Genomic DNA, 27,790 nt, shown 5'->3' with positions numbered 1-27,790 from the left:
GTGCGAAAACTGCGCGCAGCGCAACCACCAGTTAACAACATAGCGCCCAGTGCAGAACCGAAGACAGTGCGCGACAGCGCAGCAACCATATTAAAGCATAGCGTTGTGCAGCAACGCAGCATCAGTTATTAGCCGTCAGGCAGCAGCAACCAGTACAGCACAGCGTCAGTGCAAAACCATGTTGTAACAGGCAGCAACCAGGCGCAGCGCAACCAACCAGTAATAACATTGAGTTAACCAGCGGCAGCGCAACCAGCACAGTACGGCGTCAGGCGCAGAACTATAATAGCATAGCGCAGCGCAAAGCTGAAGCATTAACATAGTGCAGCGCAGCAACCAGTTACTAACATAAAGGCTCCTATAGCGTCCGAAGCAAGCGGCGCAGCTAACCAGCACAATCATAGCGTCGCGTAGCAACCAGCGCAGCGCAAGCAACCAGCGTACCAACATAGTATTGAAAGCGCGTACAACCAGCAGCGTCTTAAGTCGCGCGGCAGTAATCAGCATAAGCGGTTTTTGCAGCAACCAGTACATAATCGATAGCACAGCGAAGCCGCAGCGAATCAGAATCAGCAGCGCAGCCAACCAGCATAACATAGCATAGCGAACGCAGCAACCGAAGCATAACATAAAGCACAGCAGCAACGCGTAGCGTAGCAACCAGCATAACATAGCATAGCAATCAGCGCGTAGCGTAGCAAATCAGCATTAACATAGCATAGCGCAGCACCAGCATAGCGTAGCAACCAGCACAAGCAGCAACCAGCACAGCAACCAGCGTAGCACCAGCAGCAACCAGCATAGCGTTACATAGCATAGCAGCCAGCAGCACCAGCAACCAGCAGTAGCGCAGCAACCAGGGCATTAACATAGCATAAGCAACCAGTGTAGCGCAGCAACCAGCATAACATAGCATAGCAACCAGCGTAGCGCAGCAACTGAAGCATAACATAGCATTAAAGCAACCGAGTGCAAAGTGCAGCAACCAGCATTAACATAGCATAAAGCAACCAGCGGTGCATAGTGCAGCAACCAGCATAACATAGTATAGCAACCAGCGTAGCGTAGCAACCAGCATAACATAGCATAGCAACCAGCGCAGCGCAGCAACCAGCATTAACATAGCATAGCAGGCGTCGCAGCAACCAGCAACCAGCGTAGTGCAGCAACCGAAGCATAACATAGCACAGCAACCGAGCGCAGCGCAGCAACCAGCATAACATAGCATAGCAACCAGTGTAGCGTAGCACCAGCATAACATAGCACCAGCAACCAGCGTATGCAGCAACCAGCATATAACATAGCACAGCAGTATAGTTAACCAGCATTAACATAGCATAAAGTAGTGTAGCAACCAGTATAACATAGTATAAAGCAACCAGCAGTAGTGCATAACCAGTATTAATATAGCATAAAACCAGTGTAGTGTAGCAACCAGTATAATATAGTATATAGTACCAGTAGCATACCAGTATAATATAGCATAGCAACCAGTGTAGTGTAGCAACCAGTATAATATAGTATAGCAACCAGTGTAGTGTAGCAACCAGTATAATATAGTATAGTGTAGTACCAGTATAATATAGTATAGTACCAGTGTAGTGTAGTACTAGTATAATATAGTATAGTACCAGTTACCTGTATCTCGTTTCTTTCTTTCCACAGCCAAGAGGTCTTGAAGCTGGTCTTCATCTGGACACATATAGGAAGACTTTTTTTTATGAAATATCTGTTTAAAGAATAACATTTGTAATTTCACTAACTTTATTATATTTGAAAATAGACAAACAAAGAGTGGCGTCACTATTTGAAATACTGAAAAATGTATGGTAATATTAATGTCGATCCAAATTGGCTGAGAAGACAAACTTATGAACAATGAATAGCCAGTGCTAAGAAGCTGTATATGGTGTTTGAAATAACAATTGAAATGCATACTTGATACACGCACAGGAGTCACAAACAACGAGTAATTGCAACTGAAATTTAATTATAGTTATTTCAATAAGTTATTACATGAAATACAGAAAAGAAGAACTTGTACAATGCACTAATATTTTGTACTTGTTTTAAACAAATATCATGTTTAAACGACCTAAACTTTATCAATACCTAAACGTTAAATGTCCTTTATTGCCTTGCACAATTCAACAAGTTCTTTAGTCGCCTTTCTACCTTCCCAGTTTCCTTATAAGTCCATCCAGTCTCAACGATATTCAGAACAAGACTTTCTACAGGTCAAGACATGGATGGTTTCTTTTTCCTTCCAATTTTTGCTCCGTCACAGTTGTTGAATGTTTGTGTCACTTTCTTTCTTTCCAACAGCTCTTTCTGAGGGAATGCCATGATGAATAAAAATATTCTTATACCTATCAGCAGTCAGGGGTCCATCAATTTCATATAGTCCTCCAACATCCTTATCTGAGAAGATGCCCATACTGTAATATCAGTAGTTAGTTGACTATGGTATTGTTCCCCTCTTTGGCATCAAACAAACTATTGTTCATTGTTTCTAAACAATTTGAGTTAGATTCATCCACAAAGAGGGTTCTCATCCAGCTTTGCTCATCTTATTGGTTGAAGGTAAATGGTGATTTCAGCCTTTTGGTTTGGTTATCACTCCAGAAGAGTTGGTTTTGTATAACTTCACATCTATTGAAGCTTCTTCTTGTTAATGTGTATTTTATTACTTTGAAGTAACATTCACACCAATATTTACAGTTAGGTGTTGACAAAAATCTCTGCTGGACTGTTGATTATGACATAAAGGAAATAAAACACTTTGAAGGCTGTATCACATCCAATCACATTGTTGTTTAACAACGTTTGGCTGTACCTTGATGTAGCTACCTTCCATACAGAAATAATCATTTTATTGACATTTTATTTACTGTTCCCAACAAATATTTCTAATACGTTATTAATATATTAAAGAAAAACCCTTAAAAACAACAAATTAGACATTTCTGGGTTTCCCTGATTGATAAACAGACTAGTTCTTGTTTCTTAAGCTCCAGTGTTATCACCCATGACGTGATATACAAACAACAAATTAGACATTTCTGGGTTTCCCTGATTGATAAACAGACTAGTTCTTGTTTCTTGAGCTCCAGTGTTATCACCCACGACGTAATATACAAACAACAAATTAGACATTTCTGGGTTTCCCTGATTGATAAACAGACTAGTTCTTGTTTCTTAAGCTCCAGTGTTATCACCCATGACGTAATATACAAACAAAAAATTCCATTTTAGATCAACGTATTTCTGAGAATCTGAAAACATTTTAGGTTCGCATAACTAGTGAAGACGACCATTCAACTCTTTCGTCACTGACCCTTTAAAGTCCTTGCAATTAACTTTGTTCTGCTTTCGTATAATTCCTGGTTCGTGATGGAATCATTCAGTTATTGAAAGCAGTGTATCAACTCTTTAACTCGAGTCGATCTGTAAAAATTGTCTAAACAGGGTCTGTAAAAATTATATAATAATTTGTGGTTATAAAGAGGTCAGGACAACAGTACGTTCAGTAATGATAATGGAATTGTGGTAAGTTTTCTTTGAGCCTGTTAATACTAAAAAGAAATATTCCTTTTGTTGTTGTTTACCGCATAAACATTCTAATTATATTTTCATCCCGAGTTTATTTTTATCCAACACCAATTAATATGTTGTTAAGAGATTACCGTAGAAAGCGAATTAATAAAGTGGATCAAACATTTCTAGAAAGGTACGAGTATGGTAACACTAAACTAATACACTAACCTTCATCAGACCCATCCAAACAATCACTAATCCCATCTCCAACATGGTGCCGGTCAAGACAACGAGGAAATCCACACCGACAACGAAACTGGTTTTCTCCACATTCTGTTTGAGGAAAAATAGAACGTTACTGTTCTGGAGCTATAAAAACCAAACTTCTATAAAGTACGGCATCAACTAAACTATGTTGTTGTCCTGTGTCAAAATAATATACTGGCGTCTCCTGTGCCTATGATTTTTTGTGCTCGCCCCATTACAGGTATCGAAATCTGATTTTTATTATTTTTAACCTGCTGAGTCACCAGGGGACGTCAAGAATTAGTCTAGCACAAAAGTACGCAAGGGGTTATCTGTGAATTACTAATCGCTAGTATAAAAGTGTCATGAGCTCTCGGACTTATCACTGAGCCCATGCAGAGTGCCAGGAGATGAAAACGGAGGGACCTTACCCTTTTAGAAGTTGTGTTCATATCTGTCAGCGAGTCCCTAATTTAACAGTCGTAGACTAGAGGGAATGCAACTAGTTAATGCTATCCTCTGCCAACTCTTGGGCTACTTTGTCACTAACAACTAGCTGAATTGGCCGAAACACATTGTAACATCCCAACGTCTGGAAGGACAAGCATGTTTCATGACAAGGATTCAAACCCACGACCCTCTAATTTTAGGGTGCCTATGATTTTCTGTGCTAGACTCCAAGCGACATAGAACTAGTCTAGTACAGAACTACATAAGTGAGCCGAATACTTGTTTGTTCTAGGGCAAAACCACAATATGCTACATTCTGTGTTTAGGGCCAGTAAATCGAACCCTGTAATTTAGCGTTGTGAGTCAATAAACTTACCATTGTCTCCCCGTTTGGACTTTTTCTATTCCTGCAAGAATAAATACTTGATTAAAATATGTGTGTCTGTGCATATTTTTATTGTGTTTGTGTGTTTTCTCATAGCAAAGCCACATCGGGCTATCTGCTGAGCCCACCAAGGGGAATCGAACCCCTGATTTTAGCGTTGTAAAGCTGTAGACTTATCGGTATTGTTATTAGTCATCAACATATTCAATCATTTCTTCTACACTATCAAGAGGCATGTATATGTTTATCTTGTATTGACTAAAGTTTTTCAAGTTCCCGAATTTCTATCACCATTAAAAGTTCAGAGGTTCTTTGGTAAGTCATAGAAGGATCTTATTTTTCCATTTTATTATTTTAAATTTCCCCATTACTACTGCCTTAAATGCCTATTTTCTAGCCTGAATCTATAAGATTTCTTGGATACAGAGTGGTGGCATGGGAGTAAATAACCACTGTTGAGCTCTGCTCCTTCCGTCAGTAGCTTCCAAGTTGAATGTTTCATTAAAATCAGTTGCATTAATATGAATAATCTGGCCAATAGGGATGAATTTCTGAAAACTTTTATGCTAGTATTCAGTAGACCTAAGGGCCCGGCATGGCCAGGTGGTTGGGGTGCTCGACTCGTAATCTGAGGGTCGCAGGGTCCGAATCCCCGTTACACTAAATTTACCTGCTCGCACTTTCAGTCATGGGTATGTTACAACGTGATGGTCAATCCCACTATTGGTTGGTAAAAGAGTAGTCTAAGAACTGGCAGTGGGTGGTGATGACTAGCTTCCTTTCCCCTAGTCTTAACCTGCTAAATTAGTGACGGCAGCTTTGCGCGAAATTCAAAACCAAAGCAAACCAATAGACCTAAATAGCGAAATAGACATGCACCTGTCTATGCCAAGCGTAGCACGGGGAACTTTTCTAGCAGAAATTAAAGTCAAGAAAAACGGTTATCTTCTAGACCAGTGGTTCCCAACCTTTTTTATGCCCCGCACCCCTCAAAAATTTTAACATCTTCTCGCACCCCTCACATTAATTTTTGAATATATAGGACAGTACCCTTAATATAAACAAAAAAAAACTGAAATGTTATCTCGCACCCCCTGGAACGCTATCTCGCAACCCTGGTTGGGAACCACTGTTCTGGATCATAACAGTTATCCATCGTAACCTTTTAATAACGGTTTGTTACTGACAAATTACTTTATTTCATAAAATAAAATTGTTACCTTTTCTAAAACTCTTTATAGGCCAACAATCCTAAAACAATATTTACGAAATATAGTTGACTTCAACAATACCAGTACTTTTCATACAATATTGTTAAATTATAAATTAAAAAAGAATAAATTTATAAAGTAACAAACTGTAATTTTTGAAATGTGATGCTGAATATAGTGCAAACAATGTTCATATTTTAGCAATTTTCTTGTTAAAACAATGGAATTATTACTCAGTTTTATATGAAACATTTTTTTGTAAAGACTGAAATCGCCATTTTATCTTACAATTTGAAGAAGTTTAATTATTTCAACTGATAAGAAAATGAAAGGTATTGAATTTCTAGGGGGCGCTTCTTTTCCAAGACTTACCTTCATCAGAACCATCGAAACAATCTTTCCAGCCATCATGCACTTGACTTTCAGGAATACATAGAATGTCTGTCAGGCACTGGAACTCCCCCGGGAGACATTCTGATAGAAAAGAAAAAAAACACTAAGTAAATATCACACCCTCATCATTATATTAATTAGTTATTTACAGACATGTTTAGTTTTGTAAGAAATACCAGTTAAACAAAAGAAAAGACTCGACCTCAATGTTTCAACGTATTTGCACGTTCGTATTAGCGTTTTTTAAATAAAGGTTTTGATTTATGGCTATTATTTACTACGAATCAGGATGATACCGCAATATTTCAGTTGAATAAACAGATAAATTTAAAGCGTATTTTTAACATAAGTGCAAAGTTTGTTTTCTTATATAGCAAAGCCACATCGGACTATCTGCTGAGCCCACCGAGGGGAATCGAACCCCTGATTTTACCGTTGTAAATCCGGAGATATACCGCTGTACTAGCGGGGAGCAAGTGCAAAGTTAAGTAAAATTTTCGCTCTTTGCTGAAAAAATCCCAAACTGTTTTGGTATAGTACAAACAAACTTGGTGAATACTTAGTCAGAGGTAACCTGTTCTTTACGCATAATATACACGCGCGTGTGTAGGAGGTTTATTCACCAAGACTTTTTAAAATCGAAATTAAGACGGCAAAAAAAAAAAATGAAAGAAAAACATAGTTGTTACGAAATGACAACATAGAAATGTTGGGAGATGAAAAATGTTCTCTATAATCGCAGAACATTTGGAAGATTCCGCCTCTCTGCTTCCAAAATTTTTAATGGGGGATGCAATCCCAAATCCTCTCTGGATCTATTTCAAATATGATAACAATCTGTATCCACCTGAGATAATTTAGACGGTTTTAACCTTCAATCGTAAACACTCGTGAAGACGTATACTAAAAATTAATCATACTTGGTAAAAACCAGATCTCAGACATCCTCAGGAACTTTTGTTTCCATCCATGATTTTCTTCACTCTAATAGCCATGACTGTTCTATTAATTCCATGAGTACATTTCAGTGGAACAAAAGAACTTGGAGTTACATGAACTGATGTGATTCTAGCTCCTACGGTTATCTTTCTTATATAAACAATTGCTGATGCTGAGGAACCTTGGCTCATGACCCTACGTCCACTTCAGTGTCCGTTTATCAGTTCACTGAAGGTGACAGAAGATATGTCATTCCCAGTTTGCCTCTGAAGAAGAAAGGTCTACCTTTCGAAAGCGCTTGGAATATACGGTTTTAATGTTTTATATTAAGATTTCTTGAATCTACGTTGGAAGATTCTTTTTCGTTACAATGACATATACTTTACGCAAGGTGGTGTGTCCCAGATTGACTTCAGGTATTAACTTGTTCTTATTCTATACACACTGCTGTGCGAGTTTGTTTCGCCTCCGTGGATAATTGTTTCAAATTTCAACCTAATATAATACTATTTCAATATAAATATCCTTCCTTGGAAAAGGCTGTGATATATCACCTTAATCTAAAAGCCTATCCTTATCTATGTTGTACTGTTGAATGGTCTGGAATTTCTCACAAACAAGATATATTAACAAGGTAAACGTGTCTTCCTTGAAACCAAAAGTCAAAAGAGCAGCGACAGTGGAAATCCAAAGCGTTTTTCGCGGGTTTGAATCCCCATCGCACCAAACATGCTTGCCCTTTCAGCCGTGGCGTGGCGGCGTTATAATGTGACGGTCAATTCCACTATTCATTAGTAAAAAAGTAGCCCAAGAGTTGGCAGTGGATGATGATGACTATCTGCCTTCCTTCTAGTCTTATACTGCTAAATTAGGGACGGTTAGCGCAGATAGCCCTCGTGTAACTTTACGCGAAACTGAAAAACAAACAATCAAAGCGTTTTCATAAACCTATCTATTAAGTAAATAAAACAAGAATTCAATTTATGTAGAAAACTACATAGCCTAATATTCTGTTTAAACTAGAGAGACTCAAGCTGCAGTCTAATATCCTGTTTAAACTAGAGAGACTCAAGCTGCAGCTTAATATTATGTTTAAAGTAGAGATACTCAGGCTGCAGCCTAATATTCTGTTTAAACTAAAGAGACTCAGACTGCAGCCTAATATTCTATTTAAACTAGAGAGACTCAGGCTGCAGCCTAATATTCTGTTTAAACTAGAGAGACTCAAGCTACAGCCTAATATTCTGTTTAAACTAGAGAGACTCAAGCTGCAGCCTAATATTCTGTTTAAACTAGAGAGACTCAAGCTGCAGCCTAATATTCTGTTTAAACTAGAGAGATTCAAGCTACAGCCTAATATTCTATTTAAACTAGAGAGGCTCAAGCTGCAGCCTAATATTCTGTTTAAACTAGAGAGACTCAAGCTGCAGCCTAATATTCTGTTTAAACTAGAGAGATTCAAGCTGCAGCCTAATATTCTATTTAAACTAGAGAGACTCAAGCTGCACCCTAATATTCTGTTTAAACTAGAGAGACTCAAGCTGCAGCCTAATATTCTGTTTAAACTAGAGAGACTCAAGCTGCAGCCTAATATTCTGTTTAAACTAGAGAGACTCAAGCTGCAGCCTAATATTCTGTTTAAACTAGAGAGACTCAGGCTGCAGCCTAATATTCTGTTTAAACTAGAGAGACTCAAGCTGCAGCCTAATATTCTGTTTAAACTAGAGAGACTCAAGCTGCAGCCTAATATTCTGTTTAAACTAGAGAGACTCAAGCTGCAGCCTAATATTCTGTTTAAACTAGAGAGACTCAAGCTGCAGCCTAATATTCTATTTAAACTAGAGAGACTCAAGCTGCAGCCCTAATATTCTGTTTTAAACTAGAGAGACTCAAGCTGCAGCCTAATATTCTGTTTAAACTAGAGAGATTCAAGCTACAGCCTAATATTCTATTTAAACTAGAGAGACTCAAGCTGCAGCCTAATATTCTGTTTAAACTACAGAGACTCAAGCTGCAGCCTAATATTCTGTTTAAACTAGAGAGACTCAAGCTACAGCCTAATATTCTGTTTAAACTAGAGAGACTCAGGCTGCAGCCTAATATTCTGTTTAAACTAGAGAGACTCAAGCTGCAGCCTAATATTCTGTTTAAACTAGAGAGACTCAGGCTGCAGCTTAATATTCTGTTTAAACTAGAGAGACTCAAGCTACAGCCTAATATTCTGTTTAAACTACAGAGACTCAAACTGCAGCCTAATATTCTGTTTAAACTAGAGAGACTCAAGCTACAGCCCTAATATTCTGTTTAAACTAGAGAGACTCAAGCTGCAGCCCTAATATTCTGTTTAAACTAGAGAGACTCAGGCTGCAGCCTAATATTCTGTTTAAACTAGAGAAACTCAGGCTGCAGCCTAATATTCTGTTTAAACTAGAGAGACTCAAGCTACAGCCTAATATTCTGTTTAAACTAGAGAGACTCAGGCTGCAGCCTAATATTCTGTTTAAACTAGAGAGACTCAAGCTGCAGCCTAATATTCTGTTTAAACTAGAGAGACTCAGGCTGCAGCTTAATATTCTGTTTAAACTAGAGAGACTCAAGCTACAGCCTAATATTCTGTTTAAACTACAGAGACTCAAACTGCAGCCTAATATTCTGTTTAAACTAGAGAGACTCAAGCTACAGCCTAATATTCTGTTTAAACTAGAGAGACTCAAGCTGCAGCCTAATATTCTGTTTAAACTAGAGAGACTCAGGCTGCAGCCTAATATTCTGTTTAAACTAGAGAAACTCAGGCTGCAGCCTAATATTCTGTTTAAACTAGAGAGACTCAAGCTGCAGCCTAATATTCTGTTTAAACTAGAGAGACTCAGGCTGCAGCCTAATATTCTGTTTAAACTAGAGAGACTCAAGCTGCAGCCTAATATTCTGTTTAAACTAGAGAGACTCAAGCTGCAGCCTAATATTCTGTTTAAACTAGAGACTCAAGCTGCAGCCTAATATTCTGTTTAAACTAGAGAGACTCAGGCTGCAGCCTAATATTCTGTTTAAACTAGAGAGACTCAAGCTGCAGCCTAATATTCTATTTAAACTAGAGAGACTCAAGCTGCAGCCTAATATTCTGTTTAAACTAGAGAGACTCAAGCTGCAGCCTAATATTCTGTTTAAACTAGAGAGACTCAGGCTGCAGCCTAATATTCTGTTTAAACTAGAGAGACTCAAGCTGCAGCCTAATATTCTGTTTAAACTAGAGAGACTCAAGCTGCAGCCTAATATTCTGTTTAAACTAGAGAGACTCAAGCTGCAGCCTAATATTCTGTTTAAACTAGAGAGACTCAAGCTGCAGCCTAATATTCTGTTTAAACTAGAGAGACTCAAGCTGCAGCCTAATATTCTGTTTAAACTAGAGAGATTCAAGCTACAGCCTAATATTCTGTTTAAACTAGAGAGATTCAAGCTACAGCCTAATATTCTATTTAAACTAGAGAGACTCAAGCTGCAGCCTAATATTCTGTTTAAACTACAGAGACTCAGACTGGGTTAAACCTAATATTCTGTTTAAACTAGAGAGACTCAGACTGGGTTAAACCTAATATTCTGTTTAAACTAGAGAGACTCAGACTGGGTTAAACCTAATATTCTGTTTAAACTGGAGAGACTCAGACTGGGTTAAACCTAATATTCTGTTTAAACTAGAGAGACTCAGACTGGGTTAAACCTAATATTCTGTTTAAACTCGAGAGACTCAGACTGGGTTAAACCTAATATTCTGTTTAAACTAGAGAGACTCAGACTGGGTTAAACCTAATATTCTGTTTAAACTAGAGAGACTCAGACTGGGTTAAACCTAATATTCTGTTTAAACTAGAGAGACTCAGACTGGGTTAAACCTAATATTCTGTTTAAACTAGAAAGACTCAGACTGGGTTAAACCTAATATTTTGTTTAAACTGGAGAGACTCAGACTGGGTTAAACCTAATATTCTGTTTAAACTAGAGAGACTCAGACTGGGTTAAACCTAATATTCTGTTTAAACTAGAGAGACTCAGACTGGGTTAAACCTAATATTCTGTTTAAACTAGAGAGACTCAGACTGGGTTAAACCTAATATTCTGTTTAAACTAGAGAGACTCAGACTGGGTTAAACCTAATATTCTGTTTAAACTAGAGAGACTCAGACTGGGTTAAACCTAATATTCTGTTTAAACTAGAGAGACTCAGACTGGGTTAAACCTAATATTCTGTTTAAACTAGAGAGACTCAGACTGGGTTAAACCTAATATTCTGTTTAAACTAGAGAGACTCAGACTGGGTTAAAACCTAATATTCTGTTTAAACCAGAGAGACTCAGACTGGGTTAAACCTAATATTCTGTTTAAACTAGAGAGACTCAGACTGGGTTAAACCTAATATTCTGTTTAAACTAGAGAGACTCAGACTGGGTTAAACCTAATATTCTGTTTAAACTAGAGAGACTCAGACTGGGTTAAACCTAATATTCTGTTTAAACTGGAGAGACTCAGACTGGGTTAAACCTAATATTCTGTTTAAACTAGAGAGACTCAGACTGGGTTAAACCTAATATTCTGTTTAAACTAGAGAGACTCAGACTGGGTTAAACCTAATATTCTGTTTAAACTAGAGAGACTCAGACTGGGTTAAACCTAATATTCTGTTTAAACTAGAGAGACTCAGACTGGGTTAAACCTAATATTCTGTTTAAACTAGAGAGACTCAGACTGGGTTAAACCTAATATTCTGTTTAAACTGGAGAGACTCAGACTGGGTTAAACCTAATATTCTGTTTAAACTAGAGAGACTCAGACTGGGTTAAACCTAATATTCTGTTTAAACTAGAGAGACTCAGACTGGGTTAAACCTAATATTCTGTTTAAACTAGAGAGACTCAGACTGGGTTAAACCTAATATTCTGTTTAAACTAGAGAGACTCAGACTGGTTAAACCTAATATTCTGTTTAAACTAGAGAGACTCAGACTGGGTTAAACCTAATATTCTGTTTAAACTGGAGAGACTCAGACTGGGTTAAACCTAATATTCTGTTTAAACTAGAGAGACTCAGACTGGGTTAAACCTAATATTCTGTTTAAACTAGAGAGATTCAAGCTACAGCCTAATATTCTGTTTAAACTAGAGAGACTCAGACTGGGTTAAACCTAATATTCTGTTTAAACTGGAGAGACTCAGACTGGGTTAAACCTAATATTCTGTTTAAACTAGAGAGACTCAGACTGGGTTAAACCTAATATTCTGTTTAAACTAGAGAGACTCAGACTGGGTTAAACCTAATATTCTGTTTAAACTAGAGAGACTCAGACTGGGTTAAACCTAATATTCTGTTTAAACTAGAGAGACTCAGACTGGGTTAAACCTAATATTCTGTTTAAACTAGAGAGACTCAGACTGGGTTAAACCTAATATTCTGTTTAAACTAGAGAGACTCAGACTGGGTTAAACCTAATATTCTGTTTAAACTGGAGAGACTCAGACTGGGTTAAACCTAATATTCTGTTTAAACTAGAGAGACTCAGACTGGGTTAAACCTAATATTCTGTTTAAACTGGAGAGACTCAGACTGGGTTAAACCTAATATTCTGTTTAAACTAGAGAGACTCAGACTGGGTTAAACCCTAATATTCTGTTTAAACTAGAGAGACTCAGACTGGGTTAAACCTAATATTCTGTTTAAACTAGAGAGACTCAGACTGGGTTAAACCTAATATTCTGTTTAAACTAGAGAGACTCAGACTGGGTTAAACCTAATATTCTGTTTAAACTAGAGAGATTCAAGCTACAGCCTAATATTCTATTTAAACTAGAGAGGCTCAAGCTGCAGCCTAATATTCTGTTTAAACTAGAGAGACTCAGGCTGCAGCCTAATATTCTGTTTAAACTAGAGAGACTCAAGCTGCAGCCTAATATTCTGTTTAAACTAGAGAGACTCAGGCTGCAGCTTAATATTCTGTTTAAACTAGAGAGACTCAAGCTACAGCCTAATATTCTGTTTAAACTACAGAGACTCAAACTGCAGCCTAATATTCTGTTTAAACTAGAGAGACTCAAGCTACAGCCTAATATTCTGTTTAAACTAGAGAGACTCAAGCTGCAGCCTAATATTCTGTTTAAACTAGAGAGACTCAGGCTGCAGCCTAATATTCTGTTTAAACTAGAGAAACTCAGGCTGCAGCCTAATATTCTGTTTAAACTAGAGAGACTCAAGCTGCAGCCTAATATTCTGTTTAAACTAGAGAGACTCAGGCTGCAGCCTAATATTCTGTTTAAACTAGAGAGACTCAAGCTGCAGCCTAATATTCTGTTTAAACTAGAGAGACTCAAGCTGCAGCCTAATATTCTGTTTAAACTAGAGAGACTCAAGCTGCAGCCTAATATTCTGTTTAAACTAGAGAGACTCAGGCTGCAGCCTAATATTCTGTTTAAACTAGAGAGACTCAAGCTGCAGCCTAATATTCTATTTAAACTAGAGAGACTCAAGCTGCAGCCTAATATTCTGTTTAAACTAGAGAGACTCAAGCTGCAGCCTAATATTCTGTTTAAACTAGAGAGACTCAGGCTGCAGCCTAATATTCTGTTTAAACTAGAGAGACTCAAGCTGCAGCCTAATATTCTGTTTAAACTAGAGAGACTCAAGCTGCAGCCTAATATTCTGTTTAAACTAGAGAGACTCAAGCTGCAGCCTAATATTCTGTTTAAACTAGAGAGACTCAAGCTGCAGCCTAATATTCTATTTAAACTAGAGAAACTCAAGCTGCAGCCTAATATTCTGTTTAAACTAGAGAGACTCAAGCTGCAGCCTAATATTCTGTTTAAACTAGAGAGATTCAAGCTACAGCCTAATATTCTATTTAAACTAGAGAGACTCAAGCTGCAGCCTAATATTCTGTTTAAACTACAGAGACTCAGACTGGGTTAAACCTAATATTCTGTTTAAACTAGAGAGACTCAGACTGGGTTAAACCTAATATTCTGTTTAAACTAGAGAGACTCAGACTGGGTTAAACCTAATATTCTGTTTAAACTGGAGAGACTCAGACTGGGTTAAACCTAATATTCTGTTTAAACTAGAGAGACTCAGACTGGGTTAAACCTAATATTCTGTTTAAACTCGAGAGACTCAGACTGGGTTAAACCTAATATTCTGTTTAAACTAGAGAGACTCAGACTGGGTTAAACCTAATATTCTGTTTAAACTAGAGAGACTCAGACTGGGTTAAACCTAATATTCTGTTTAAACTAGAGAGACTCAGACTGGGTTAAACCTAATATTCTGTTTAAACTAGAAAGACTCAGACTGGGTTAAACCTAATATTTTGTTTAAACTGGAGAGACTCAGACTGGGTTAAACCTAATATTCTGTTTAAACTAGAGAGACTCAGACTGGGTTAAACCTAATATTCTGTTTAAACTAGAGAGACTCAGACTGGGTTAAACCTAATATTCTGTTTAAACTAGAGAGACTCAGACTGGGTTAAACCTAATATTCTGTTTAAACTAGAGAGACTCAGACTGGGTTAAACCTAATATTCTGTTTAAACTAGAGAGACTCAGACTGGGTTAAACCTAATATTCTGTTTAAACTAGAGAGACTCAGACTGGGTTAAACCTAATATTCTGTTTAAACTGGAGAGACTCAGACTGGGTTAAACCTAATATTCTGTTTAAACTAGAGAGACTCAGACTGGGTTAAACCTAATATTCTGTTTAAACTAGAGAGACTCAGACTGGGTTAAACCTAATATTCTGTTTAAACTAGAGAGACTCAGACTGGGTTAAACCTAATATTCTGTTTAAACTAGAGAGACTCAGACTGGGTTAAACCTAATATTCTGTTTAAACTAGAGAGACTCAGACTGGGTTAAACCTAATATTCTGTTTAAACTAGAGAGACTCAGACTGGGTTAAACCTAATATTCTGTTTAAACTGGAGAGACTCAGACTGGGTTAAACCTAATATTCTGTTTAAACTAGAGAGACTCAGACTGGGTTAAACCTAATATTCTGTTTAAACTAGAGAGACTCAGACTGGGTTAAACCTAATATTCTGTTTAAACTAGAGAGACTCAGACTGGGTTAAACCTAATATTCTGTTTAAACTAGAGAGACTCAGACTGGGTTAAACCTAATATTCTGTTTAAACTAGAGAGACTCAGACTGGGTTAAACCTAATATTCTGTTTAAACTAGAGAGACTCAGACTGGGTTAAACCTAATATTCTGTTTAAACTAGAGAGACTCAGACTGGGTTAAACCTAATATTCTGTTTAAACTGGAGAGACTCAGACTGGGTTAAACCTAATATTCTGTTTAAACTAGAGAGACTCAGACTGGGTTAAACCTAATATTCTGTTTAAACTAGAGAGACTCAGACTGGGTTAAACCTAATATTCTGTTTAAACTAGAGAGACTCAGACTGGGTTAAACCTAATATTCTGTTTAAACTGGAGAGACTCAGACTGGGTTAAACCTAATATTCTGTTTAAACTAGAGAGACTCAGACTGGGTTAAACCTAATATTCTGTTTAAACTAGAGAGACTCAGACTGGGTTAAACCTAATATTCTGTTTAAACTAGAGAGACTCAGACTGGGTTAAACCTAATATTCTGTTTAAACTAGAGAGACTCAGACTGGGTTAAACCTAATATTCTGTTTAAACTAGAGAGACTCAGACTGGGTTAAACCTAATATTCTGTTTAAACTAGAGAGACTCAGACTGGGTTAAACCTAATATTCTGTTTAAACTGGAGAGACTCAGACTGGGTTAAACCTAATATTCTGTTTAAACTAGAGAGACTCAGACTGGGTTAAACCTAATATTCTGTTTAAACTGGAGAGACTCAGACTGGGTTAAACCTAATATTCTGTTTAAACTAGAGAGACTCAGACTGGGTTAAACCTAATATTCTGTTTAAACTAGAGAGACTCAGACTGGGTTAAACCTAATATTCTGTTTAAACTAGAGAGACTCAGACTGGGTTAAACCTAATATTCTGTTTAAACTAGAGAGACTCAGACTGGGTTAAACCTAATATTCTGTTTAAACTAGAGAGACTCAGACGGTTAAATACAACTGAAGCACTGGATTTTGTTTCCTTGTGAATGAGGTCAAAGTGTTTGTTTGTTAAAACAAATTTCAAACATTTGTCATTATTAACATAGTGAGAACTGGTGCAGAATAATACTATGATTCTAATCTAGTCATGGTATCTTGGTTATACTGGTGGTGGTATCCTGGTGGTTTTGTTATCTAATCTTGTCATAGCATCCTGGTTATACTGATGGTGGTATCCTGGTGGTTTTGTTATCTGAACTATTTGTAGTATCCTTGTTATACTGGTGGTGGTATCCTGGTGGTTTTGTTATCTAAACTATTTGTAGTATCCTTGTTATACTGGTGGTGGTATCCTGGTGGTTTTGTTATCTAAACTATTTGTAGTATCCTTGTTATACTGGTGGTGGTATCCTGGTGGTTTTGTTATCTAACCTATTTGTAGTATCCTTGTTATACTGGTGGTGGTATCCTGGTGGTTTTATTGTCTAATCTAGTCATGGTATCCTGGTGGTTTTGTTATCTAAACTAGTTGTAGTATTCTCGTTATACTGGTGGTGGTATTCTGGTGGTTTTGTTATCTAATCTAGTAATGACATCCTGGTTATACTAGTGGTGTTATCCTGGTGGTTTTGTTATCTAAACTATTTGTAGTATCCTTGTTATACTGGTGGTGGTATCCTGGTGGTTTTGTTATCTAATCCAGTCATGGTATCCTGGTGGTTTTGTTATCTAAACTATTCGTAGTATCCTTGTTATACTGGTGGTGGTATTCTGGTGGTTTTGTTATCTAATCTAGTAATGACATCCTGGTTATACTAGTGGTGTTATCCTGGTGGTTTTGTTATCTAATTTAGTCATGATAACATACTGGTGGTGGTATCCTGGTGGTTTTGTTGTCTAAACTAGTCGTTGGTATCCTGGTGGTTTTATTATCTAATCTAGTCATGATAACATACTGGTGGTGGTATCCTGGTGGTTTTATTATCTAATCTAGTCATGATAACATACTGGTGGTGGTATCCTGGTGGTTTTATTATCTAATCTAGTCATGATTACATACTGGTGGTGGTATCCTGGTGGTTTTATTATCTAATCTAGTCATGATAACATACTGGTGGTGGTATCCTGGTGGTTTTATTATCTAATCTAGTCATGATAACATAGTGGTGGTGGTATCCTGGTGGTTTTATTATCTAATCTAGTCATGATTACATACTGGTGGTGGTATCCTGGCGGTTTTATTATCTAATCTAGTCATGATAACATACTGGTGGTGGTATCCTGGTGGTTTTATTATCTAATCTAGTCATGATTACATACTGGTGGTGGTACACTTCGTATCTCTACCTTGTTTTTCACAAGTGGTTTTCAGGACAAACGTCTTTGTTATACTTGTTATTATCGTTACGATTTTGTTATAAACCCGAATAAAGATGGAGACCTAAACAGATTTTAACCAACATAAATAGGTCACGTGTTTCTCTTACATTCATAAGTGATATAGGGAAGTTCTTGGATATTAGTTATTTTTACTATACAGCAACACCAGTGGTGTCAGAGACCCCTTTGAGGCTATACAGGAAACTTACACAGTCAATGACCCAAAATGAGCTTAGCTTCAGATACATGTGTGTTAACTGTACTTTATGTACAAAACTTGACTGAATATGTACAGACATCTCACTACGAACACAATAATATTCAGATTAGCATAGTGTTAGTTGCTACATAAACTAGGTTATTCCCCAAAGAAATCAACACAGTAATTAAACCTAAGATCACTTATCTATGATACCTTCATAAAACTATTGTCTTCGACTTCAACCTAGACAATATCGTGTGTGTTTTGTAGGACTGATTCAGTGATGTTGCCATATACCTCAGGCTGTAAATAAGAACGTAAATTATCTAACAGTTGAAAAAGCTAAGTTATTTTCATTCAACTTTATCATGCCCTCCGCTAGTACAGCGGTAAGTCTACGGATTTACAACGCTAAGATCAGGAGTTCGATTCCCCTCGGTGGGCTCAACAGATAGCCCGATGTGGTTTTGCTAAAAGAAAACACACACACATTTTTAGGGTTCTCTGGTGTAAATCTTTCTTTCTTGCAAATCGCCCTAGAGTGGCTCAGCGGTATGTCTGCGGACTTACAACGCTAAAAACCGGGTTTCGATACCCGTGGTGGGCAGATCACAGATAACCCATTGTGTAGCTTTGTGCTTAATTCAAAACAACAACAACAACACAAACACACTCAACTTTGTCCAAAATAACTTCCACTTGAGAATTCCATATACCATCTGGAGAGAAAAAAATCGAAATAATCGACTCGCGAATTTCGGTTTATTAGTATGGAAAATAAAATAATTTAAATAGTGTTACTCTATATTGTCATTTATTTCTAAGCAAAAACAAGACATCTTGTCTCTATATATATCGTAAGAATTAAAATCGTCCTGGATCCTAATAAAAAAAACAACTTTATTACGTGACAAACTCAGAGGTAACCTTGAACTTTGTCAATGTAAATCAGGCAGATCGTGTCACAAATAACAAAACTTTAAAATCAGTTAATCAATGTTTCATTCAATATCTGTTTGTATAGGTGTATTGCTCGTACCAAAAAAAATGTGGTCGCTGTTACTTCAGTAAACATCTCAACCAAGTCTCAAGCCCGCGATGATCAAATGGATTAAGGCGTTCGACTCGTAATCCGAGAGTCGCGGGTTCGAATCCCCATCACACCAAACATGTTCGCACTTTCAGCCATGAAAGCGTTATGATGTGACGGTCAATCCCACTATTCGTTGATAAAAGAGTAGTCCAAGAGTTGGCAGTGGGTAGTGATGACTAACTGCTGTCCCTGTAGCCTTACAGTGCTAAATTAGGGACGGCTAGCGCAGAGAGCCCTCGTGTAGCTTTGCGCGAAATTCAGAAACAAACAAACCAATTCTTAGTTGTCCATCACACGATCGCATTTTGTTTCTGTCACAAAAGAAACCAGTAACGTCGTGACATTAACTTTTGAAAAATTGTGTAATATATATCCTCGTAAATGTTCAATAAGAAACAATATTGAAATTTATATTTTAAATTTTATTTTTCTTTTGACATAGTTTTATTAACAATTACAATGAATGAAATACTTAAAATAAATCTGAAGTTTAGCCCTAATTGTAGATTTTAGCCTATTGTTGATTTTTTTTATTCGGATTGTGGAAATAAATAAATTTCCCGCCCACGCAATTACATCTTGTCAATAGACGATACAAAAACGGAAATATGCGAAAATTGTCTCTTTCATGCTGTTAAAATGGAGGTATGGGTTCACATTTTGAAAAGAGGGGAAGTAAAGACCTGTTGGCCTTCTCGTTTCCGGCGTCTAGGAATTTCTGTGTTCAACTCAAAAGTATCGAAACCCGAATCTTAGCTTTATAAAGCCCTCGAGCTCATCGTAGGGTATCATAAAGAATTAAGATTGTCAAAAGATTGGTTTCGATTGGAGACTCTTTGATCTTTAAGGTATCGATCTCAAAATCATTGACTTCTTTTCATGCCGCTTACTTTGGTGAGAGTGATAAAGAAACTCTAACGTGTTCAGTAAACTAGTTGTAGATGTAATCTGTTTGTTTTGAATTTCGCAAAAAGCAACATGAGAGCTATCTGCGCTAGCCGTCCCTAATTTAGCAGTGTAAGATTAGAGGAAAGCAGTTAGACATCAGCACCCACCGCCAACTGGGCTACTCTTTTACCAACGAATAGTGGGATTGACCGTAACATTATAACGCCGTCACGGCTTAAAGGGCTAGCATGTTTGGTGTGACGGAGATTCGAACCCGGGACTCTCGGATTACGAGTCTAGTGCCTTAACCACCTGGCCATGCCAGGCCAGATGTAATGTAACAGTAGGTACTAGTTTAATGTAGGTCAATCTTCAATTAGCACGAGGAGATTCGAATCACCGTTCTTGTTGTACATTCTGTCAGACAGCAAACTGAGATTTGCTTCCAACCAGTCTAATAACAAAAGCAACTTAAGAAGTTTCAAAGCATTGCATAAAAACGTGAATGAAAATAAACATTATTTGCCCACCAGTCTGCAGACTCACACTGTTAGAAAATGTGTTTCGATACCCATGATGGGCAGACCAGAGATAGCCCATTGTATAGATTTGTGCTTAATTTCAAGCAATCAATAAACTTATTTATTTTCTAAAAGCTTTGAGAAAAGTACAAAGTGCCGCCTTATTTTGGTAAAATTCACTTAATAATGTACGAAGGTTTTCTACACTTTCTGAGAATTAGTGGTTTCAGCTCAAAGATAAAGGGTTATCGCACTTCTGTCCACCGCGATAAATCGAATCTCGGAGTTTATAGTTGTAAACTTACCGCTAACTCACCGGGGAACATCTTCTGAGCAGAGAAGATTGATCTGCTAAGTATAATGTACTTTTATTTAACTGCTAATTTTAAAAATGTTTTTATTATAAATAAGTGTCGGTAGATGACAATATTCAGAAAACTTAAGAAACTTACAGTTAAGTAAAGCTTTGTTACACTGAGAACTAACAAACAATAGTGTTCGTTAGCTACTAATTGTTGTTCTATGCGTATGATATAAGACATAAAACAAGCATTTGGTTGACATGTAAAAACTGGCATAACAAACGGCTACCGCTCTGGTAATCCAGTAAATTATTCATTTTGTTACATTGCCTTATGTCGCTAATGTTTTTAATACTTGATAACTATTATTCATTAAAAAAAAAGCATAATTATATTTTGTATCCTATATGTGAACTGTACTAAAAATTAGTCTACATTTGGCTTGGCACGGTCCAGCGGTTAGGGTGCTAGTCTTGCAAGTTACGGATTTAACACTTGGTCAGCTAATATGTTCGTTTTTCCATCCGTGGAAATGTTATAATGTGATGTTCAATTCCATTATCCCTTAAGTAACACAGTAGCCACTCCTAATTTTGAAATGCTGCTTTTGTCACACCGAACAGTAGGGTTTAATCAACACTCTTATAATACACCCACGACCCCACTATGCGAAACACTTTTTTTTCCAGTTGTAAAGAGTGCGAACCACAGAATATCGGTTCTTCGCCTTGGCAGGTTAATTAATGACCCATGCTAATCTAATTTTAAATAATGCTCGAATTAGATGCTTAACTGTGGTTTTAAATGGGTAAAGCAATTACGATGAAAAATAAAGAAAAAAGCATTTTTATTAGTCTGGAACAGCACAAAACCCCGACTTGTCGGTTGTCGTGAGTGTTCGTACGCGAGTACGAAATACAGAAACACGTTTGCCATCTTTAGTTAAACTTGCAAACTAACTTATAGTTAAACATCCTCCATGCTGATGACATTATAACCTTCTACCCTATTAATATGCATCAGTAGGAACTGGGCGTACAAATTAATCATGATAAACGAAACTGTAGGCCACGTTAGTGTTCAATAATTGTTTCTTTTTATATTAGTTGATTTATGACATACACAGCAACAATTTAATTGGGCGATAACAAAAAATCGTTTAATTGCACTAAATATTTTATGAAGACAATAGTTTTATAAAATTTAAGGCAATCACATCCGGATATTTTTTCATATGAATAACTCGCTAATTTTGTTTGAACCGGATTTACATATACACTTGGAAAAAAAAAAAATTATTCCCCTATTATTGAAAGTTTTACCGTCTTGCAATAGATGGCGCTATAACAAGACAACTTTTACACATATTTAGAATGCTTATATTTAAATACTATTAGAGACATTTGAATCGATCGTAGAGACCGATAATACGCACTACAATATACTAAGGAACAATTGAAAACTTCTGTGAAGCCTAAATTTACTTTAAGAGTTCTCTAAAAATTATGGATATGCAAAAAATCATTTAAGTATAATTTCAAAATGATATGTACACCCAGAAAAAAAGAACACATACATTTACCTGTTTAATAAGGCAGTTTTATTTTTTTAATATTGATAGGAAAATTATTTTGACACTTTAACTCTGCGAAACCTCATGTGATGGAATAATTATAACATATTGCATTACTTCCCAATATCTCCGTAAGTAATAATAATTTTAAAATACAATCTCAGATTATCTTAAATAATTTGACTTTTTACAAATAAAAGAGAAAATCTTTTGTTCTGTTTGACTACCAGAATTTTCGAGGCTGTTCATGCCACGTTAAAAATTCCCGCAGATCATTGTACTCGCCCACAACAGTGAACAACCTGGTTGAAGGACATATAGATTAGCATTTCTTGTCCGTATTTGCATTTATTTGGAAGGAACGACTATTTTGTAAATTTCAAACATTGCCTTTAGGCCCACACTGAACTTCTGTGTCGTTCAGCTGGGACAGGCCTTGCACACGTTACCAGTGGAACCCAAGGTTAATACTAGAGCAACTTACGTGACTTTCCTTATCGCTCAACTTTACCTGTTTTTTTAAACAGTCATGCCGCTTCGACCTCACATGAAACCGTAAACTTTTGCAAAACCAAAAGCACTTTCTTATGACATTAATTAAAGTTGTCTTACAATGTTACACTGATTGTATGGTGACAACCAACCATGACACATTTCAAAATTGTCTGCACGCGCTGTAATACTCATATCATAAGTCAGTGTCTGTATTTGGACCACTTAAGTTTGTTTGTACCAGATGAAGAAAAGACTACCATTCGAAATTACTCGGGTAATAAAGCTTCTGATAATTGTCTTTCAAAAGTTTCTTAAAATTACGTGTTTGTTTGTTTCACATGCAGAACGAGTTAGTGTGTGTATGTTTGTTTCTGAATTTCACACAAAGCTTCACGAGAGCTATCTGCGCTAGCTGTCCCTATTTTACCAGTGTAAGACTAGACTAGAGGGAAGGAAGTTAGTCATCACCACCTATCGCCAACTCTCGGGCTACTGTTTTACCAACGAATAGTGGGGTTGACCGTCACATTGTAACGCCCCCACGGCTGAAAGGGCGAGCATGTTTGGTGTAAGGGGGACTCGAACTCGCGACCCTCAGATTACGAGTCGAATGCCTTAATCACTTGGCCATGCCGGGCACACCTTAGTAAACCATGTGATCAGTGTGTTCTTACCTTCGTCTGATCTGTCTGGACAATCTGGTTCACCATTCCGCAGGAGAATCAGAGGAATACAAATTGTCGAATTACTTCTGCAGGTAAATTCCGTTTCTTCATTACATGGATTAGAGGCTGTAAAAACTGTAATATATAGAAACATTAGAAAGAAATTTATTGACAACAGTTAACAAAAAACATGTATGGAAGAGGTACGTGTTTCGGTGAACCCTTAAATAATGTTTTACACACATTAATAAAAATAGGTACTTAAATAATGTTTTATACACATTAATAAAAATAGATACTTAAATAGTTTTATACACGTTAATAAAAATAGATACTTAAATGATGTTTTATACACGTTAATAAAAATAGATACTTAAATAATGTTTTATACACATTAATAAAAATAGATACTTAAATAATGTTTTATACACATTAATAAAAATAGATACTTAAATAATGTTTTATACACGTTAATAAAAATAGATACTTAAATAATGTTTTATACACGTTAATAAAAATAGATACTTAAATAATGTTTTATACACATTAATAAAAATAGATACTTAAATAATGTTTTATACACGTTAATAAAAATAGATACTTAAATAATGTTTTATACACGTTAATAAAAATAGATACTTAAATAATGTTTTATACACGCTAATAAAAATAGATACTTAAATAATGTTTTATGCACGTTAATAAAAATAGATACTTAAATGATGTTTTATACACGTTAATAAAAATAGATACTTAAATAATCTTTTATACACGTTAATAAAAATAGATACTTAAATAATCTTTTATACACATTAATAAAAATAAATACTTAAATAATCTTTTATACACATTAATAAAAATAGATATTTAAATAATGTTTTATACACATTAATAAAAATAGATACTTATCGAGGTCTCCGGTGGGTCAGCGATAAACTTACGGACCTACGACACTAAAATCCGAGGTTAGATTGACCAAGGTGGACAGTTTGTTTGTTTGGAATTAAGTACAAAGATACACAATAGGCTATCTCTGTTTTGCTCACAACAGGTATCGAAACCCGGTTTCTAGCATCATAAGTTCACAGGCATAACGCTATGCCATTGGGGGCTCCCTAGAAGAAAGGCAACTAGTCAACAATATTCACTGCCAAATCTTTAGATACTTTTTTTTTTTTTACGAACGGATACTGAGATGATAACGTCTCCTCGGGTAAAAGGAAGAGCCTGTTCGATGAGGTGATTCGAACCCTGAATTGTAAGTAAACTGGCTTAACCATCAGCCTCGCGTATAACAATAATACACATTTTGTTCGATTGTTGCTGTTGTATTTCAGCGCAAAATTACACGATAAGCTACCTGCACTGTACCCACCACGGGGACTCGAACCCCGGATTGTAGCATTGGAAGTCCGTAAAGCTACAGGCGACTGACTCACTGAGGAACTTTATTAACTGTCACAGCGATATTCCAGTGGAGAAAGCTACGTTTTAAAAGACTTAAACCGTTTAAACATTGGACAGTTTTGTTGACAAGTTTCTTAAAATTAATAAAAATGTTTCCTCTCAGAAATCAGCTTTCAAATGATACTAGTGGACAAGTATAAAATGGGAAGAATTTTTTTTTTAATTTCGCGCAAAGCTACACAAGGGGTATCTGCGCTAGTCGTCTCTAATTTAGCAGTGTAAGACTAGAGGGAAGGCAGCTAGTCATCACCGCTTACCGCCAACTCTTGGGCTACTCTTTTACCAACGAATAGTGGGATTGATCGTAATATTATAACGCCCCCACGGCTGAAAGGGTGAGAATGTTTGGTGCTACCAGGATTCGAACCCGCAACCACCTGGCCACGTCGGATAAAAAGGGAAGAAAGTGTGTGAGACTGAATATGGATTGTATCGAAAACACCTCACGTTTTATTACATATATTGTTGTGAAATATATGTTAATGTTTTTAATTTAAGTATTAGCCATAGAACGCATAGCGTCAAGAAACAGAAGCTTCGGTTAATATCTGAATAATGGTGCATGGTCTATAAATATGAGAACCAGTTAATCATTGAGTTAGTTCGGTAAAGTATTTATTGAGTAGTGATTGAGAATTCAGTGTGTGTGTCAAAAATCAAGTTGTTCCTTTGATATGATTGTGATTTTCATTGTTGTCTCTTTGTTGTATTAACAGCTGTTAATTCCTCACAGTCTTGGCCGTAATGATCAGATATTCCACATCATTAACAGTTTCTTCTTTCGGGTATCTTTTGGGAGGTCATTGTCTAAAGTTCCTGGTATTATATTCTTTCAAGTTACACTTGAAAATCCGTAGTCTTGTTATTTATTTTCTCAGTTCTGTGAACTAGTTGTCTAATTAATCTTTTCAGGTCTTCTGGACTGTTTCCAGGGGTAAATTGATGTATAAATATTACTCGTTATGACGATCCAGTAAGTTTGTGATGGTTTATTTGTTCCATCGCCAATTGTAGAGCTTTCTTTACGAATGTACTACTGCTTTGCTTCAACACAATTCTCATTCCTTCATCTTTTATGACGTCTATATATGTCAATCATGTGTCAACACATCCGTCATTTCACGGGGAGCGTCTGGGTAAGACAACGAGACAAGTCTTTTACAAGTTTGTCTAAAGGTGTTTTCTTTATTTTGCATGTTTTAGCCAAATGCTACCTTATGATGTGTTATTCTGAACCTGGAGGGTGAGACACCTATCAGTGTTTGGTAGTTGCCATAGTTGAAGGTTACTTGCTGCTCTTAAAACTGTTGTTTTAAAAAGGGTAGCAGGAAGACTATCCTGTTATTCACTGTTCCACCTATTAACTATAGCAATTATTTTGAATTGAACATCATATATCTCCCATGGTACCCTTCCATCACAGCACATTGATTTGTCAACCAGATGATATTATTGAGTCAACCTCCTAAGTTCTAAAACTGGATGTAGTAGTCCAAGAAGGTCCTGCAGTAACAGCGGACACAGAAGTGGTAATCTTAAGTAAAGACCAGTTGTGTTGTTCTCTTCAATTTTTTAAGCAATTGGTGTTTTAGGTAAGAATTATTGAGCAGATGCGTAAAGATGTGTGGTTGGTTTGATAATTGCATTTACCTTTTTTTCATATTTTGATTATTCTGTCACTGATTTATTTGTATACTTCTTCGACTTTATCATTTTAATCTCTCTATATTTCTACAGATGTGTTGTTGTAATATCTTTGTACATGTCCATTAGCTTCATCGATTTGTATTCAATCACGTTTACTTTCTTTTTATGTCTTTCACTTCTTGATCATATTCCAAATTTCTTATCGGTCTTCTTTTAATTTTCGGTTTCTTTATCCTTAATTATATTTTAATTTTCTGGCTGGCTCGTTCTTTATCTTATCTCAAATGTTTCATCACTTTTAATACGGTTTCAGTTTCGCTTCGTGATCGGGTTGTTGTCAATTACAAGTTGGCGTTTAGTAAAGGCTCTGTTTTATGTTCATCAAAATAACCCTTCTTCCAACATCAGTATTGTAACGTGTACTTTCGTAGGATAATTTCTCTTAAATTATTTGGTGAAAATATGGCGCGGCCAGTACAGATAACAAAAAAGAATTAAGTAATTTTTTTCAGTATCCTTTACTATAGATTAGGTTTATTTTATCGCAAGTTGTAGGCCTCAGTTTAAAAAAATAAACATAAACTTTGAAATTATTAAAAGAATAATACACCGGGAACGTTTAACATAAATTTATTTGTTTCATAACAACCTTAATTTACAGATTGTCTACACTTGATATCTCGATCAACAAGCACTCAATCTTTCATACACTCGATATTTTATTCAGTTTTCAGTCACTACTAAATAGCTTCTGAATACACACTTCACTGAACTAACTCAATGCTTCACTGATTATCTTATTTATAAGCAATGTACCTTTATCTAGATATCAGTCGAAATTGCTCGATCTTAGCGCCTTCTAACTAGCATCTAAATTAAAACATTGAATTAATATATATATGTACATACATGCATATATAGGTTGCACAATAAGATATTCAGAGTGAATTTATAAAGAAATACAAACTAGGTTGATTTTGAAAGCCAACCATTTGTGACAACACAATAAACCATTTATAACGCTAGTCCCTCCGATGAGTCGGAAAAATGTATATTTTGATGATTTCAGTAAAAAATGCCCATTAAAATTGTATTTTGTAAAGAAACTGAAGCATAAAGAGACTATAAAACCCGTATTTCACAAAAATCTACGATTACAGTACAAGAAAAGTAGAACAAAACGGTAAGTTTATTTTAAGACTCAGTAAATAAATCAGAACTAACTGACACAGATTTAACCCAGAAAGCAGTACCCTAGTGTAGTAAAAATAAATAAAGCTATATTATTAACCAATTTTAATTACTATCAAAA

At 36.3% G+C, this 27,790-nt stretch overlaps 2 protein-coding genes across 2 annotated transcripts in view; both read right to left on the bottom strand.

The window, feature by feature from the left end:
• Nucleotides 1-2,437, bottom strand: part of LOC143236525 (uncharacterized) — a 55,564-nt gene extending 53,127 nt beyond the window's left edge. Inside the window, exons 1-2 of the mRNA XM_076474824.1 lie at nucleotides 2,308-2,437; nucleotides 1,639-1,692 (exon numbers count right to left, since the gene is read on the bottom strand). Of these exons, the coding sequence (XP_076330939.1) occupies nucleotides 1,639-1,692; nucleotides 2,308-2,437 (184 nt within the window). The remainder of the gene's footprint in view (nucleotides 1-1,638; nucleotides 1,693-2,307) is intronic.
• A 1,308-nt stretch (nucleotides 2,438-3,745) lies between these two features.
• Nucleotides 3,746-27,790, bottom strand: part of LOC143240585 (uncharacterized) — a 34,971-nt gene continuing 10,926 nt past the window's right edge. The window contains exons 2-4 of the mRNA XM_076483264.1: nucleotides 23,374-23,499; nucleotides 6,202-6,303; nucleotides 3,746-3,870 (exon numbers count right to left, since the gene is read on the bottom strand). Of these exons, the coding sequence (XP_076339379.1) occupies nucleotides 3,761-3,870; nucleotides 6,202-6,303; nucleotides 23,374-23,499 (338 nt within the window). The 3' untranslated portion in view covers nucleotides 3,746-3,760. The remainder of the gene's footprint in view (nucleotides 3,871-6,201; nucleotides 6,304-23,373; nucleotides 23,500-27,790) is intronic.

Source organism: Tachypleus tridentatus, chromosome 13 (assembly GCF_004210375.1).
Source record: "Tachypleus tridentatus isolate NWPU-2018 chromosome 13, ASM421037v1, whole genome shotgun sequence".
Lineage (NCBI taxonomy): Eukaryota > Metazoa > Arthropoda > Merostomata > Xiphosura > Limulidae > Tachypleus > Tachypleus tridentatus.
This window is presented reverse-complemented; position numbering and strand designations above follow the sequence as displayed.